The sequence below is a fragment of the Scyliorhinus canicula genome, chromosome 11 (genome assembly GCF_902713615.1).
Source record: "Scyliorhinus canicula chromosome 11, sScyCan1.1, whole genome shotgun sequence".
Lineage (NCBI taxonomy): Eukaryota > Metazoa > Chordata > Chondrichthyes > Carcharhiniformes > Scyliorhinidae > Scyliorhinus > Scyliorhinus canicula.
In genome coordinates this window covers 100,351,778-100,364,723 of record NC_052156.1, presented here as the reverse complement: position 1 = coordinate 100,364,723, position 12,946 = coordinate 100,351,778, and the positions used below count along the sequence as shown (strand labels likewise).

Below are 12,946 nucleotides of genomic sequence, written 5' to 3'. Positions count from 1 at the left end.
GTTCTGATGAATGACCATTAAAAACATTGAGCATGATTTAACCACCGCATTGCACCCAGCGAATGTCTGGCTCGCCAGTTAAATAGCTTCCCACGTGCATGATTTTGTCTGGCGGGCCCACCTTAAGATTTTTTTCTCAGTCTTGGAACCGGTGTAGCTTGGAATAATCGCCCTGGGCTTCTCCCCTGCTTTTGGCCTGGGCCCAAAGCAATCTGTGTGCCCTGTCCATTTCTGGGGGGTTTGCAAAGTCCTCCTCCCCACTAGCTTGACCAGCATTTGGGCGATGTAGCATGTAACACCTCTGCCCTTGATCCCGTCTGGCAGACCGACTATTCGGATGTTTGTGGTAAACCACTGTTACACCTATATTAGGTGATGTAAGGTAGGACCTGTACTACAGATTCGCCGATAGTCCCTGCCTGCTGGTTCCGCCCAGTAGGAGGAGCGTGTCCTCTATTCAGCAGCCATTTCGCCAGCTGCTGTGGGAGGCCACACATCTTACTGCAATAAAGCCACAGTTGTATCCAACCTTAGTCTTTGTACAATTGATCGTGCATCAATTTATTGCAGTAAGATTTTCTAAATGATGAACCTCCGAATCAAACCACATCGCCTGCAGCTGGATCCGCAATCAAGCGACGCCAAAAAGGACTTTAATCACTGGCTAGCTTGCTTCGAGGCCTATATCAACTCAGTGACCACCCTGCCGACGGAGGCTCAGAAGATACAGATCCTGTACTCAAGGTTGAGCTCCAACGTGTTTCCGCTGATCCAGACTGCCCTGAATTACGCAGATGCCATGGCACTCCTTAAAGAAAACTACGCACAGAAAACGCACACACTCCTCGCCAGGCACGTAGTCGCCACTCGCTCTCAACTCCCTGGTGAGTCCATAGAAGACTTCTGGCGGGCCCTCTTCACCTCCCCGGACCACACGCGGCCAGTGGACGTCGCCATCTTCACCTCCCGGGGCCGCGAGCGGCTAGTGGGCGCCGTCATCTTCTCCCCTCAGCCCACGTGCGGCCCATGGTTGCCGCCATATTGTCCAGCCTCCGCAACGTGCGGCCCATGAGCGCCGCCATCTAGTCCACGGCCGCAAGGTGCGGCCCATGGGCGCCGCCATTTTGTCCCCCGCAGGATCTTCAGACGCCGCCATCCTGTCTTCCCTATGGGGCATGGACGCTGACAGCATTCCACGACCTGGGCCCCCCACGCTCTCCATCTTCCGACGTCAGCGACGACCGACCGCAGCTCGCCTCAGTGACGATCGACCAGTCTCGTCCGCACAACCTGGCCACCGCTTCGACCAGTGTGAGAATCAACGGTCACGTGACCTCTTGCCTGCTGGACTCCGGGAGCACCGAAAGCTTCATCCATCCGGATACCGGAAGGCGCTGCTCTCTCACGGTCCACCCCGCCAATCAAAGAATCTCCCTGGCCTCCGGATCCCATTCCGTCGTGATCCGGGGGTTCTGCATGGTCACTCTCACGGTCCAGGGTGTAGAATTCAGTGGTTTCCGCCTCTACGTCCTTCCTAATCTCTGCTTTGCACTACTACTAGGCCTGGACTTCCAGTGCAATCTCCAGAGCCTTACCCTCAAATTCGGTGGGCCCCGACTACCCCTCACTATGTGCAGCCTCGCCACCCTAAAGGTCGACCCACCCTCCCTCTTTGCCAATCCAGCTCCGGATTGCAAACCCGTTGCCACCAGGAGCAGACGGTACAGCACCCAGAACAACACCTTCATCAGGTCCGAGGTCCAGCGGTTGCTTCGGGAAGGCATCATCGAGGCCAGCAACAGCCCCTGGAGAGCCCAAGTGGTAGTTGTTAAAACTGGGGAGAAACACAGCCAGTCTACAGCCAGACCATCAATCGGTACACGCAGCTCAACGCATTCCCCCTCCCACACATATCTGATATGGTCAATCAGATTACGCAGTACCTGGTTTTCTCAATGATAGACCTCAAATCCACCTACCACCAGCTCCCCATTTGTAAATCGGACCGTCCATACACTGCTTTCAAGGCGGACGGTCGTCTCTATCACTTCTTCAGGGTTCCCTTCGGCGTCACTAACGGGGTCTCGGTCTTCCAAAGGGAGATGGACCGAATGGTCGACCGGTAAGGTTTGCGGGCCACCTTCCCGTACATAGACAACGTCACCATCTGCGGCCACGATCAGCAGGACCACGATGCCAACCTTGCCAAATTCCTCCACACCGCCACTCTCCTCAACCTTACCTACAACAAGGAGAAGTGTGTGTTCAGCACAACCCGCTTAGCCATCCTCGGCTATGTGGTCCAGAATGGAGTTCTGGGGCCCGATCCCAACCGAGGCACAACAGGCCTTCGCCCGTACCAGAGCTGATATAGCCAGGGCTCCAACCAAAACACGTCATCTGTGAAGAGCTCCCATTGGATACACGTCCTACAGATGTAGTCATCCGGAACGTTGGAAGCGTCATGGACCTCCTACAACTCACTGCACTCCGTTGACTGACATTTCTTTTTTTATATATAAATGTTTTTATTGGGTTTTTTTTGAACAAGGTATTAATACCGTTATGTACACAGAATAAGAAACATATATATATATACACATTTGGAGGAGAAGGGCACATCCCAACATTAAAAAAAATACAATAACATATGAAATAGAATAACTGGTGGGGTATTGTGCACCAGCTCGACAGCGGCATCTCTGTACATCTGGCAAAATTACCCACACCACATAAGTAGCCGACTGCCTGTGGGGGGGCAGGGACTGGGGGGGCAAGCACACCTTTGGGTGCCGGGGAGAACATCACAATGTGCGATATTTGGCTGTGCTGTGTGCTGCTGTCGCCCGCCCTTCCCGGACGGGTCTCGCTGCCGTCCCACGCTCGCCCCCGCTTCTGCCGCTCCTCCCGTCCTCCATCTCCAGTTTCCTCATTCCCCGCTCCTGGAGATGTCATGCACGTTTTGGCATCTCGTGTCCTCCCTCCGGCTCCCGCTTCCCTGCCCCCCGCCGGCCCTCCTCTCCCGTCCCCCGTCCCCCCTCCACGGTTCGCATCCCTCTCCCCAGGTTTAGCTGTCTTCCCCCCCCCCCCCCCCCCCCCCCCCCGTGGTTCACCCCTCCCTCCTCAGGTTTAGCTGTTCCCCCCCCCCGCCCCTCCCTCCCAGTCCATCTCTCCCCTCCATGCCCCGGCTACCTTCACCCGACTCCCGGCCATTTTCCCCTGATTCTTGGCCACCCGGCTATTCTTCCTCTTGTTCGTTGGCCACAAACAGGTCCCGGAACAGTTGCCTGAATGGCTCCCACGTTCTGTGGAAGCCGTCGTCTGACCCTCGAATGGCGAATTAGATTTTCTCCATTTGGAGAGATTCCGAGAGGTCGGACAGCCAGTCTGCAGCTCTGGGTGGTGCTGCTGACCGCCAGCCAAACAGGATTCTACGGCGGGCGATCAAGGAGGCAAAGTCAAGGGCATCTGCCCTCCTCCCCAGGAATAGATCTGGTTGGTCTGAAACCCCGAAGACCGCCACTATCGGGCATGGCTCCACCCTCACCCCCACCACTTTGGACATAGCCTCGAAGAAGGCTGTCCAGTACTCCACAAGTCTGGGACAAGACCAGAACATGTGGGCGTGGTTGGCTGGGCCTCTTTGGCACCGTTCACATCTGTCCTCCACCTCCGGGAAGAACCTACTCATACGGTTTCTCGTTAAGTGGGCTCTATGTACCACTTTTAGTTGCGTCAGGCTGAGCCTTGCGCACGTGGCGGTGGAGTTGACCCTATGCAGTGCTTCGTTCCAGAGTCCCCACCCTATCTCAATCCCCAGGTCCTCCTCCCATTTCTTTCTTGTTGCGTCCAGTACGGTGTCGGCCCTTTCTACCAGTCGGTCATACATGTCGCTACAGTTCCCTTTATCTAGGATACTTGCGTCCAGTAGGTCTTCCAGTAGTGTCTGTCGTGGCGGTTGTGGGCACGTCCTTGTCTCCTTTCGTAAGAAGTTTTTGAGCTGCAGATACCGTAGCTCGTTCCCCCTGGCTAGCCGAAATTTCTCTGTCAGTTCGTCCAGTGTAGCGATCCTGCCGTCTGTGTATAGGTCCCTGACTGTCAGTGTCCCTCCGTCCTGCCTCCACCTTTTGAAGGTGGCATTAATCAGTGCTGGTGTGAAACCCCCCCCCGCGGGTGTACTGGGAAGATCTCGCTTTTGCTCATGTTGAGTTTGTAGCCCGAGGAGGCTCCAAACTCTTTCAGGAGCGCAATGATTCCGTCCATGCTGCTCTGTGGGTCCGAGATGTAGAGGAGCAGGTCATCTGCATAGAGTGAGACTCTGTGCTCTCTGCCTCCCCTTCGGATCTCCCTCCAATTCTTTGCTGCCCTGAGCGCGATTGCTAGCGGTTCGATTGCTAGTGCGAACAGCAGGGGGGACAGTAGGCATCCTTGTCTTGTGCCCCTGTGCAGCTGGAAGTATTGGGAGTTGGTATTGTTGGTCTGTACGCTTGCCATGGGAGCGTTGTATCGGAGCTTTACCCCAAGCGGTGAACCCTGTTCCAAGCCCAAACCGCTCCAGTACCTCTATGAGGTATTTCCATTCGACTCTGTCGGAGGCCTTTTCTGCGTCCAGGGAGACGATCACTTCTTGTGTCCTCTCCCCGGAGGGGGTCATTATCACGTTCAACAGGCGCCTGATGTTCGAGGTAAGCTGTCTACCTTTGACGAAGCCGGTCTGGTCCTCTGTGACCACCTCAGGTACACAGTCTTCTAGCCTTTTGGCTAGGATTTTGGCCAGTATTTTGGTGTCTGATTTCAGCAGTGAGATGGGTCTGTATGACCCACATTCCGTTGGGTCTTTGTCTTTCTTAGGTATCAGCGAGATTGAGGCCTGTGCTAACGTGGGTGGCAGTGTGCCCCTAGCTAGCGAGTCTGTGAACATCTCCCGCAGGTGCGGGGCCAGCGTGTCGCGAATTTTTTGTAGACGTCCGCCGGGAATCCGTCCGGTCCCGGCGCCTTCCCCGTCTGCATGGAGCTAATGCTCTCCATGATCTCTCCCAGTGCTAGTGGTGCTTCCAGGTCCCGTTTTCTGCCCTCTCCCACGACTGGTATGTCCAGTCCATCAAGGAACCGGGTAATCCCAGCCTTCCCCGTTGGGGGCTCTGAGGTGTACAGCTCTTGGTAGAAGGCCTTGAAGGTTTTGTTAATCCTCTCTGGTTCTGTTTCCAACGTGCCTCCGGTACCCCTGATTTGTGCAATTTCTCTGGTGGCTGACTGCTTTCTCAGCTGGTGTGCCAACAGGCGGCTGGCTTTGTCTCCGTGTTCATACAGGGTCCCGCGCGCCTGGCGGATGACTGACATTTCTAGCACTAATTAATTAATTATGCCAAAATAAATAGTTATTAAATTTAGTACTAATTAATTACGTCAAAGTTAATACTTATTAATGTTAAAATAAATAGCACAGAAGGGCAGCACGGTGGCACAGTGGTTAGCACTGCTGCCTCACGGCGCCAAGGTCCCAGGTTCAATCCCGGCTCTGGGTCACTGTCCATGTGGTGTTTGCGCATTCTCCCCGTGTCTGCGTGGGTTTCACCACCACAACCCAAAGATGCACAGAGTAGCTGGATTGGTCATGCTAAATTTCCCCTTAATTGGAAAACATTAATTGGGTACTCTAAATTTATTTTTTTTTAAATTTTTTAAACAAATAAAAGATAAATAGTGCAGTGTCTGCCCTCATCTGCGTGGGTTTCCTTCGGGTGCTCCAGTATCCTCCCACAAGTCCCGAAAGACTTGCTGTTTGGTCAATTGGACATTCTGAATTCTTCCTCAGTGTACCTGAACAGGCGCCGGAGTGTGGCGACTGGGGTATTTTCACAGTAAACTTCATTGCAGTATTAATATAAGCCTACTTGTGACACTAATAAAGATTATTATATATACTTATTAAATTTAAGTTAAAATTAACTATATGGTCCCTTGCGCTAGATTTCTCTGGTAAATATTAAATGTTAAATACGCTAATCTCCTAAGTACTCCTCTACTTGGTTAATTACTCTTGTTTTTCAATTTAGAAAAGATTCCCAACCACTCAATTAGGTCACAGCCTTATTCTCACATCACTTTTCAGATTTTTTCCCTAGTCTCCGATACCCCACAGGTGAGTTATTTATATTTCCTGTTCCGTAGCTCCTCCTCCCCGAGTTTGCGGCAACTCCTCTCCCTGCCAACGAGTTAGATTAACTCCTTGTTAATCGTTACTACCAATTAGAGCACTTACAGATTATAAACCACAAAACTTATTTTCAAACTATAATTGATAAAAGTTGTAAAGTCTTACCGACCTCATCCATTACTTACCAATCAGCTCTCTCCCTTGTAGCCTCAGCTGCAGCAGGGAAAGACAACTTTCTGAAGATTTAAAAGTTACAAAGCAAGGAGAAAAAGCAAAGAGCACCTTTCTGCTCTGCACCCAATCCCTACTCTGTTTCAAATTCCCAAGTTTAAAGCATAAAAATCACTCTGCCTATGACCTCACTCTGGATGTGGCCTCTCTCACATTTGCGCACGTCCGCAAAGCTCACTGTGTGAAAGAAACAATGAACTATAATCCACTACTCCTTCACTCTAACTACACCTTCACATGGGGGGGAGGGGGGGGGGGGCTAGGAGCGGCGTTTCATCGAACTTTGCCGCCGAGCCTTGATGCTGGCGTCAAGGCGGCGCACCGAGAGTGACGCGACGGGCGGCGCCTAATGACATCAGCCGCGCATGCGCAGGTTGGCCGGCCCCAACTTGCGCATGCGCGGTTGCCGTCTTCCGCTCCGCTGCCCCGCAAGACGTGGCGGCTTGATCTTGCGGGACGGCGGAGGGGAAAGAGTGCGTCTCTTGGAGACGCCGGCCCAACGATCGGTGGGCACCGATCGCCGGCCAGTCCCCTCCCGAGCACGGCCGTGGTGCTCAATCCCCCCTCCACCCCCCACAGGCCCCAACCTCACCTTTCTCGCGCTGTTCACGCCGGCAGCGACCAGGTGTGGATGCCGCCGGCGTGAACAGGTCGGGAACGGCAGGCCGCTCGGCCCATCCGGGCTGGAGAACCGCAGGTCGCCGCGAAAAACGGCGACCCGCGATTCTCCGAGTGGCGTGTCGCAAAACGCAACACGCCATTTTGGGGAGGGTGCGAGAATCGGGGGGGGGGGGTGCCAGAGCGGCCCTCCTGCGATTCTCCCACCCGGCCTGGGGAGCGGAGAATTGTGCCCTCTATCTTTCACACGAGGGTTTCCAATCTCCATTCTCAAAGACAAGCCTTGGCATCTTCTCTGAACCGACATTTTCTCTCGGATGTTTTCACTAGAATCCATCTCAACCTCTCCTTCAGGTGTTCCTCTGCCCTGGGGTGACATGTGCATTCACCTTCCACACAATCAGATACCCAGCCATGCCACCAGAGCATCACTGCTTCACAGTTTATTTACAGTCGTAATGAGTCACCAACTTTTGGGCTTCTTTGGATCTCTGGCTTCTCACAGGCGCAGGTTATTCCAGGTCTGCACCTTGCCGCCTTGTCTTTTAACGTGGAGCTTTTGTTCCTCAATTTTAACCTCCCTTAATAGGATATTTTTCCAGATTCCTGTCCCTGCCCTTTAACTAGAAGGTCTTCCTTTTGCCCCTCTCCCTGGTTTTGGACCTTTCCGTTCTTTAGTTTGGGACTTGTTTGCTGTCCCTTTTGCATGTGCTGCCTGTTCTGACACTTGAAATGAAATGAAAATCGCTTATTGTCACAAGTAGACTTTAATGAAGTTACTGTGAAAAGCCCCTAGTCGCCACATTCCGGCGCCTGTTCGGGGAAGCTGGTACAGGAATTGAACCGTGCTGCTGGCCTGCCTTTATCTGCTTTCAAAGCCAGCAATTTAGCCTTGTGCTAAACCAGCCCCTGGAAAGCAATTGCTCACTTCCTGTGAGCTGGTCTTTCCTTCTGGGTCACCTTATTCCAACTGGACTAAAAACTGCCTTTTCTGTCCCTGTGGGCCTCTGTTTGCTGGGCAACAGCATAGTTTTTTTTCCCAACTTTAACAGATAGAATCTCATTCAATTGCAAGGAAAATTTAAAATGAAACTAGACTTTGTCTCCTTGACACACAACTGCAGAAATATAAATTAAGTTTAACGTTAAATCTATAGCTGATGCCCAACACATACACAAATATAAATTGCCGAAAACTATACTTTTACGAACAATATTTCCCTGTTTGGAGACACCATGCTAGACAATAAAACCACATTGGCTGTATGCAGCAAAGGAGGTTTTTCAGTCTGAAATTTCATCAGGGTAGTGGCGGGAATTTTGAAATGGCTTTGAGATAGCTTGCTTTTGAAATCTCAAGCAGCTGAGCTAATGGTTCAGGCTTCTACCCTATCTACCTTCTGCTTTTGTCACAATAGGCACTTTAAAACACTCCAATGAAACTACGCACACATCCCATAAGCATTACAATTTACTAAATAAACTGATATTCTGCAACTATGTAAAGTTGCTTTTCTCCTGGAGTACGCCAAAGTTGCCTTTTGTAAACTACAATAGCAATATATAGCAATAAATTAAATTTCTTTCAGACCATGTGCATAAATATCCCAAAATGCTCACCCAGTCTGAACTGTGAAGCTGATAGGAAAATATCATAATCTAATAAGAGGATAAAAGTGTTTGCAGAGGATTTAACAAAAGGTGATTTTTTTATTTCACGAAACATCTGAGTGAGGGCAACAAAATAAGTTTAAATTGTGTTTTTTTTTTCAGATCTTACTTCTGTTTGCCTACAATGTGAAGCCTGTCACTTTGATCAGCCTCAAGACAAGCACGTTAACTAATGCTTCTTGTGGATACAAATGGATTCATTTAAAACGGTATGAAAAATATATTTTTGTGACTATCCATCACCTTTATATTTTACTAAAAAAGTGAATTTTATTTACCAAGACTGTCATAATAAATGCAACGTTCATTAAATATGTCAATTTGCTCATAATTATGGATGTGAAATATGCTCTGTACAAGTCATCGTCCCAACTCTCTATATGGCTCAGAAACGTGGACTACGTACAGATGCCACCTCAAGGTCCTGGGGAGGTACGATCAACGCTGTCTGAGACGGATTTTCCATATCAGCTGGGAGTAGAGGAGTACCAACATTAATGTCCTTGAAGGCGCTAATAGCAGCAGCTTCCAGGCCATGATCATCTGAAACCAACTCCAGTGGGCCAGCCACGTGCTTAAGATGCCAAAGTCCCGACTGCCAAAGTGAATTTTCTCCGCCCAGCTGAAGGAAGGCTCCCAAACAAGAGGAGGACAACGGAAGCACTTCAAAGACACCCTGCAGGGTTACCTCAAGAAGAAATGCAACATCCAAGTCAAGGCCTGGGAGGAGACGCTTGCTCTGAAGAGACCTACTTTTTAGGAACCTTCTGATTGAAGGGAAACTTCTTCGAGAATACCCGACAGCAATAGGAAGCCCAAAAAGGTGCCTGAGAAATGAATACCAGTGATCTAGAATCGAAGGACCAATCCCACTTCCCAGAAACACCTGCCAAGTGTGTGGTCGAACATGTGTCTGTAGGATTGGACTCATCAACCATGCGAAGACCCACAGAACCCATGAACAATAACATGGAGTTTCTTAGATGCCCAATCATACTCGTTCGCGAGTGATCGCTGAAGCAGCAAGGTATCTGTATTTTTCTAAACTAAAGAATAATAATTCTGCTATACAAATTATTAATTACACCTGCTCGCATCTGGCGGAAGGCTTTCCGTGGGAAGTCTAGGGGGTGAGTAGGAATCTTTGCTCGCAGGCAAAGAGCCCGGGTGTCCAGCGCTCAGCGGGGGATGGGTGACACTCCGCAGGGATTGGCCTCCATGGAAAAATGGGAGGAAGGCGCTTTGGGGGGGGGGGGGGGGGGGGCAAGTGGGGCAGCAATCGCTCACAGCACCACCATACAAAACCCTGGATCCCAATTCCATTCCGGGGCAACTCTTGTCGCTGCCCCACCAACCGCTGAGGACTCTGGCTGCACGGCTGAAGGCTATCGCTAAAAGGGAATTGGCAATCGTGGTCCAGTGAGCACTTGACACATGCCAAGTGGATTCCCGTCGGTAGGTAGCATGTGGGAGTCATTCCTAGCATTCCAATTGTACCTTGATGCCTGGACATTGTGCCTGAACACTGCGGGAGGTAACACCACACACACAGCAGCCAATATCTCAACACCCAGGGGATGGGACACAGCTCTGGGGACATGGCCACGGCCGGAAGGTGGGTGGGTGCCATGGGGAAGGGAGTTTGCCTGGAGAGATGGGCAAAAGGTCCGGGGGTCAGCCAGCATTGCGGAAGAAAGTGACAGAGGCATCATAATGGTTGTGCAAAAAGTTGTTTAATGTGTTGTGCAATACCCCATTCCCCCCAACCTCACGCCCTCCTCCCTACCCCGGTGCCCTCAGTGATCCTCAACGTGCCTGGCCCTCCTAGCTACGCCATTATGTCTTTGTGTTTCCTCAGGATGCACATCTGAGGTGGAGGTAGCCAGCTGCCTACCTCGTCCTATGGCCTTCGATGCCCCTGGCGGGCGTCCTCATGGGGCTCTGGGGTCGGAGGGCCCTGGCCCGCTTGTCGTCGGCACATGTGCAGCTGTGCCGCCCTGACCCGTGTGCTGCCTGCGAGACGCAACCTCATCAGAGGGGTGGAAGTTGGGAGAGCTGATGGCCTTCGTCGCCACTCCATGGGATGGGTCCGGGTTGGCACTCAGCGCCCCTCCTCCCGATCGATGCCCATCGGGCCTTGGGGTTCACCTTGGCTCAGAGGGGCAGCTGATTCAAGCCCCAGCTGCCCTTGCATCGACTGGCTCTGCCAGCCCTGGCGGTTTGCCATGGTCTGCACCATCGTGTTGACGCCCTCGGCAAAGCTTCTTGGTGACTGGGCCATGCTCTGCTTTGCCTCAGCCATACCCACCTGCAACTGTGGCAAACTCTGCAGCGCCTCGGCCATGCTCATCGGAGAGCGGGACATGTTCCGCAGAACCTCAACAAGGTTGGCCTGGTGCTGAATGACATTCCCCAGCGAGGCAGACGTACTGCCGAGACCTTCAGCCATGGCCTCACCGACTGCCCGGCGCCTTGGAAACCTTCACTCATGGGGCTGACTTAGTGCACCAGGCTCTCTCCTGCACCCTTAACCTCTGGGACTCCTCCAAGTGGCTATGGATTTGCTGGAGTGAAGCTGACATCTCCCTCTGAATGTCAGCTCTGGGTAACCCACTTCGAGAGGCTGAGCATCAGGCTGGGACCCAGCTGGTTCCTGGGATCCAGCAGCCCTCCGACTGCTGTCTCGCCTGGGGGTTCCTGCGTTCACCAAATGTACATCAGCAGCAGTGTGGTGCTCACCAGATTGTGCCCCAGGAGCCTGTCCACTAACATGTCCCACCAAGGTATCTGCGCTGGTGGAAGGTGGGGATGACAGCTGTGCTGCGACTATAACGTTTGTATCCTCGGAGCTCTCCCCCGAGGTGTTCCCCTCGGAGCCATGAGAGGGGGGGCCACCTAGGATGGGCCGTCGCCGTCGGCTGGAGGACCTGCAGGAGAATGGACATGTGGTTAGTGGGAGGGATAAGTCAGTCAATAAGGCAATCATTACTCACGTTTGATAGGTCCTCCAGGTGGAGACCGGTGGCTCCTCACCTCTGCGGCGTCCGTCAGCCTCCATGTTGGTGACCACCCTGACCTTGGCCATCCCAGTCACCTCCAGGACCTGTTCCTCGAAGGAGGTGAGCATTCTCGAGCCCGGCACCCCTCTTCCAGTCTGGCTCCTCTCCCGCTGATTGTGGAAGAGCTTTTCCCGAGGAGACACAGAGAGGGCATCATTAGCCACACGCGTGGTTCAGTGGTAGGAGAGGGGGTGTGAAGGTGGGGTTGGGGGGAAGGGAGGGCTTGAGGTCACTTGGCGAGCTGCAAGTTGGATGCTCCCTTGGTGAGCACGGTCCTGGCGAATCAGCTGACGAGGCGTTATTGGCAGCGAGAAGCCCGTGGGACCTCCTTAAGTGAACCAATTAACATTAGATTGCATTGCCAGTTTTGCTGGGCCAAGCGATCACACCCATTGGGTGTCTACTATTTCCCAATTGTGCATCTACTCATGCTCCAGCACAGCTCAGTCACTATCTCTTTGGAGAGATGCAGTCTGCATCTATGAAGCTGAGTCTCTGATGGTACAAGCTTTGAGCTAGATCGTGTCTTCTGCGCCGAGGAAGCTGCTTTCTTGCCCCAAAGCATTTCCTCAGCCATGTCCAATATGGTTTCCTCAACCCCTTTTAGCTACTCTGGCTGCTGCATATGGACTCCATGTGGCTGCATTCCCATCTCTGTGATATCACTCCTCCCTGGCAGAGTCAAATTCTGAAAGCATAAACCCTATATTCAACTGAAGCTTCAATAAGCCTCTTCAGATCCTGGTACTGTTGTCAGAGGTTGCTGTGGATCTGGAAAACATCTTTATACTGGAAGTACATCGCTTCAACCCCACCCTTTGTAGTACCTCCAAACCTGATAGCGTCACTTGTTCAAAATACGGCCTGCAGGCAGCTTCATAATATGGCTGCCAGTTCCAATCACAACTCAACTGTAGCTCGTTTGAGGAGGTGACCCACAGTGCATCCAATGTGCTGTATGTAGAATCACAAAATGGTTGGAAATTACCTGGGGCGGGATTCTCCGTTGCTGAGAATAAGTGTTGACACCGAAGCAGAATTAGTGGACTTTCACGACAGCAAACCTGGTGCCACTCGATCGATTCATCTATTGTTAAAGGGCTAGCACCAGCGGATTCGTGATTGACACACAAGAGGCTGACAAGCTGCAACCGCATATACACACTGCACTCCCAACACACACCATCCCAGCCAACAATATGGCAGCAAG

At 52.1% G+C, this 12,946-nt stretch overlaps 1 protein-coding gene across 2 annotated transcripts in view; it reads left to right on the top strand.

The window, feature by feature from the left end:
• The window catches only part of cfap54 (cilia and flagella associated protein 54), a 763,542-nt gene that overhangs the window by 723,924 nt on the left and 26,672 nt on the right, over nucleotides 1-12,946 (top strand). For both annotated transcript variants that reach the window (XM_038810895.1, XM_038810894.1), the window contains one exon: nucleotides 8,780-8,886. In XM_038810895.1, coding sequence (XP_038666823.1) covers nucleotides 8,780-8,886 — 107 coding nt within the window. The remainder of the gene's footprint in view (nucleotides 1-8,779; nucleotides 8,887-12,946) is intronic.